This window comes from Mesoplodon bidens, assembly GCF_964165515.1.
Source record: "Mesoplodon bidens genome assembly, contig: HAP1_SCAFFOLD_579, whole genome shotgun sequence".
Classification (NCBI taxonomy): Eukaryota; Metazoa; Chordata; class Mammalia; order Artiodactyla; family Ziphiidae; genus Mesoplodon; species Mesoplodon bidens.
The window spans coordinates 52,730-57,573 of NW_027671439.1; the positions used below are offsets into that span (position 1 = coordinate 52,730).

Here is a 4,844-nt window from a genome sequence, read left to right on the forward strand (position 1 = left end):
GAAACCCAAGGGCAGAAATACAGCCAGGCTCAGGAAAGGTCTAGGAAGCAGCTATATCATTTCCAGTAATGTGATCGCCGAACTGCTTTTCAACAAAGGGCGTCTTCCTAATGAACTTCAAAATGAGCTCTGCTGCTTGTTGGAGTTAAAAAATATATATATATATATATATATATATATATATATATATATATGTTTATACATATATATATGTATACACACACACACACACACAAGCATGCATATATACATATGATACAAAGAAAGAAAACATATATAAGTGGATGTTTTGTTATTACAACATGCATGCCAGGCATTGGTGACCATGGGAGGTCACCTCCGTGTTTCTGAGCAAGACAGCCTAACACTCATTTTTCCATTATCACTGTTGCCCAGAGTGAACTTGTCAAAGAGATACTCCACCATTCAGACTTCCAAACCCCTCCACCCCCCATCTTGCTACTCATACTTAACCATTAGTATTTGCATAATTAATGCACATAAACATGTCAGGTGAAACTGAAGACACCCTTTATTTTAATTCCTGCCCAATCCCATTCCCTTCACTTGTTCCCCAGAGGCAACTGCAATCATGATTTTCAGGCTATGGTTCTATACTTTCACTATGCACATGCACCCACATTCACCAGGTACCCCTACCTCACCCCACGCCACCCCAGTCTACCCCCATATACCTACATTATTTATAAGGGGAAGACTGATTTTGTGTTTTCCAGGGCCCCATGGAACACCTTCTCCCTCCCACTATGGAGATCCTGAGCTGCATCTGGTTGGGGTATGGCTGTGTTCAGAAACTCCTGGATACCTGTTTTAAAACTTAAAAAATGAGAGATTTGCCCACATGAATCAACCAGAGACCTTTATTTATTTATGAACCAATAACTTTATTGGAAGAAATGGAAAAACTGGAAGAAAAAAACTTAAGTGATAAAGTCCAGGAAAAGAGAGTCCTGCCCTTGTTGCCAAAAAAAAAACAGAACCAAAACTTAAGTGAACTTCTTCTGCAAGGGCACTCTTGCCGTCTGCATGGCAGGCATGGTGACCAGGGCTCTGGTCACCCCGTGGCTCTGGGGAAGTCCAGTCCAGGCTCAGTTCTTCTTGTCGCTGTCGCCCAGGGTGAGCTTGTCAAAGAGTTACCCTGCCAGCTCGACGTCTGGGGCCCCCATCATGCTCAGGGTGGTGACATGACCCTCCAGCTGTCTGATGAGCGCCACCTACTGGCTGAGGTAGTGAGTTGCCAGGAAGTGGAGCAGGTGGGGGTCGCACTTGTCGGTGGCCAGCTGGTGCAGTGGAGCCGGCTCCGGGTCGACCACTTGCTTCTCCAGGAACAAGGCGCACTTCATGGCCTTGAGGCTGCTCTTGCACTCGTCACTGACTGGCTTCCTGATGTCTTGGAAGTTGAGGCGGCCCCCCGCGCTGGTTCTGCAGGCGCTTCGGGCCCTGGGCCCACAGTGGCGCAGGAAGAACCGGCTGAAGTGCTTCAAGGCCACGTCGTCGCGGTGGAGGTAAAAGGCCGCGGCCAGGCCCACGAAAGAGGCGTGGAGCTCCAGGGTGAAATGACTGTTGACGGCGGCCTCGCAGTCGGCGTGGTAGCTCTGGCGCACCTGCGAGGGCGGCGCGGGCAGCATGGTGGGTGTGAAGGCCAAGGTGAAGGCGAAGCCGCGGGGCCTGCGGTACCTGTCTCGGAGTCCCTTTCACGTGATTTAGCAATTTCCTTCGTCTTGGGTAAGTGCAGACTTCTCTTTTGTTTGTCAGAAAACAAAAGGCTTAGGTGTATTCTTAGAGAAAGAGCTTAACTGTGTGGATGTATTTATCCCCTCCAGCCTCATTTGTCCTTTCACTGCCACTCAGCAAGCATTTTTTGTAACGCCTCAATTATGTTGTGTGGAATGAGCCACAGTGGTAGGAAATACCATTGATCTCAAATTATCTTTCATTCATTCATTCAGTAAATATTTATTGATTACTTAATATGGCCCAGGCACTGGTATGGGATTTGGGCATATATTAGTAACAGAGAGACAAAGTCTGTTCCCATGAGGTTTGTATTCTAGTGGAGAAGCAGACCAAAACAAAACAAAACAAAAAACTACTGTTTTTCTCCCTTTCTTGTCTCCAGTAAATACGTATAAGATATTACACATGTATATGATATTAAAAAGTCAATATTTTCTTAGAAGTTAAGGATGTTATAGTGTAAGACATAAGACCAATCTAGGTATTTATAATTAATTAATTCAACAGCCATTTCTAGACAGTATTCCAAATATGTGTAAAAATATTTTGTGTTTGACTCTGGAGATACACAGAAGAATCAGACATGGTCTCTGTTCTCAAGGTACAAGAAAGAGTGATGGACTGTTTTAAGTGCTCTCAATGGTTTTAAAGTTTTTGGATAAAATAGCTGTTTTCACTTACAGTTTTATTACCATGACTTTGACTAATGTACTTTTTTGGGGGGTCCCTTTATTTCTCTTTGAAAGCTCATGCTGTGCTATAATCATTGTTTATGAAGGAAGCAAAGGATCAAATATCAACTGTCACTTTGTACACTTATCTAAGCAATTTTAGAGGCATTTAATTGTTGAGTCTGTAAAGAAATAGAATAATAACAATGTCTATTTGATAAGTTGATGTTAATGATAGGATCATACATTAGAGATGGAAAAGAACTACATGATCAGTTTCTCAGTGAGATAAAATTGTATTCTATGTTTGCTTAACACCAGTGTTTAGTCTTAATATAATTGCAATCTTTCAAAAATTTCCTTGGAATAGTCCATTGTAGGCTTCACTGGAAGAATCTATTTAAATAGAAGAAATCTTGATTTTGTAGGACATTTTCTCCTTATGTCCCAAGATCATTTAATAATTAATTTATCTGGACAACTTTACTCTTCAAATATTAAAATAATACTATTGAATGGTTCTATGTATACTAAGGGGTGATAATGGTGTTTCTCAGATTTTTTATCCCTCATCATTACTCCCTAGGTTAGAAGATAATGTTAAAATACATGTTATAACTAAGAGAAACCTAAGGTTTAAAATCTAACTTTTTTAAGGGAAATCAATAAACTAGCATGAACTGGAACCTCAAATTTCCATGAAGGAAATATACATATATCTAAACAAAAACATTGCATCCAGTTTTTCTTTAATGAGGAATGTAAAGCTAAATACAAACACAGAATGAAAAAACTTCAGAGCAGATGATGTTTTTAGAAAAATTTTAAATTTTATTTTTTAAATGTATTTATTTTATTTTTAAATTTTTGGCTGCATTGGGTCTTTGTTGGATGTGGGCTTTCTCTAGTTGCAACGAGTGGGGGCTACTCTTTGTTGCAGTGCATGGGCGTCTCATTGCGATGGCCTCTCTTGTTACGGAGCATGGGCTCTAGGTGCTTGGGCTTCAGTAGTTGTGACATGCCGGCTCAGTAGTTGTGGCACATGGGCTTAGCTGCTCCGTGTCATGTGGGATCTTCCCGGACCAGGGCTCAAACGGATGTTCCCTGCATTGGCAGGTGGTTTCTTAAGCACTGTGCCACCAGGGAAGCCCCCGAAATTAAAAAAATTTGATAATCAAATTTTATAGTTTATAACTTGGTCTGTGCTAAGATAATGTCTTTTAAAATATCACTATAGGACTATAAGATGAAGGTTTCTTTGAAATGTTTGTGGTCAGTGTTGGTATTATGTTAGGATTCTCCAGAAAAACAGAACCAATAGAAGATATATTTGTATATTATATAAAATAAGGAATTAGCTCACGTGATTATGGAGGCTGACAAGTCTCAAAATCTGCAGTTGCCGTACTTGAGACCAGGAGAGTCCATGGTGTAGGTCCAGTCCAAAGGCCAGGAGGCTCAAGACCCAGGAAATTCAAGTTGAAGGCAGGAAAAAACAATGTCCCTGCTCCAAGGCAGTCAGGCAAGAGGAGTTCCTGCTTACTCAGAGGAAGGTCAGCATTTTTATTTTATTCAGGCCTTCAAATGATTGTATGAGGCTCATCGACTTTAAGGAAAGCAATCTGCTTTACTTAGTCTACTATTTCAAATGTTAACCTCATGGAAAAACACCCTTTCAGGCACAAACGATAACATTTGACTAAATATCTGGGTACCCCGTTTGAAGTTGACATATAAAAATTAGCTATCACAGTATTACTCATGATAAATGCAGAGTCAACAAATAAAAATTCTCATGCTATAATCTGCAAAAACTGTTTTGACTTTCAGTTCCCTTCATTAATTTACAAATGTTACAGAACTAATAGTTACACAACTGATATTAGACAATAAGTTCTGACTCCGTGTCAATGATTAGCTCTCATTCATTCATTCAGCATATTTCTATTGAGCACCTATTATATGACAGGTATTTTATAGGTACTAACATAAAAACTTGTTCTATAAGCTCCTCATATTTGTATTTCTTTTGTAGCTAAGTGCTAGTAAATGTTACATATAATTCCTTCTTTGAAAATTAATAGATGAAGTAGGATCAATGGTATAATCTTAAGGAAGTAGACCATAAGTAGCAGCAGTTGGTGGCTTATCTCACTCTCTGTGTTTTGTGTGTGTGTGTGTGTGTGTATACATATGTATAAATCAATCATTTAATGAGAGGTAGTGAAAAGTGATACATCAATATTCTATATCTCTGGCCTGTTCACTCTGCATTACCTCATTATTACAGATACTGGATTAGATTTGATTATTATTACCCATATTTTACAGGTAAAGAAATTGTGAATTAAAGTATGTAACATGATCAAACACAGAGCTTATAAATAGCAGAGTGACACTCTGAATTGGATTCCT

The 4,844-nt window shown here is 39.7% G+C and overlaps 1 protein-coding gene across 1 annotated transcript; it reads right to left on the reverse strand.

Moving 5' to 3' along the window:
- Positions 1 to 1,235: 1,235 nt before the first annotated feature.
- Positions 1,236 to 1,649, reverse strand: LOC308611347 (ferritin heavy chain-like; the record flags this gene model as incomplete). Its single annotated transcript, XM_081260167.1, has 1 exon — positions 1,236 to 1,649. One exon carries the CDS (start codon positions 1,647 to 1,649, stop codon positions 1,236 to 1,238), a length of 414 nt encoding a protein of 137 aa, XP_081116293.1.
- Positions 1,650 to 4,844: the final 3,195 nt, after the last annotated feature.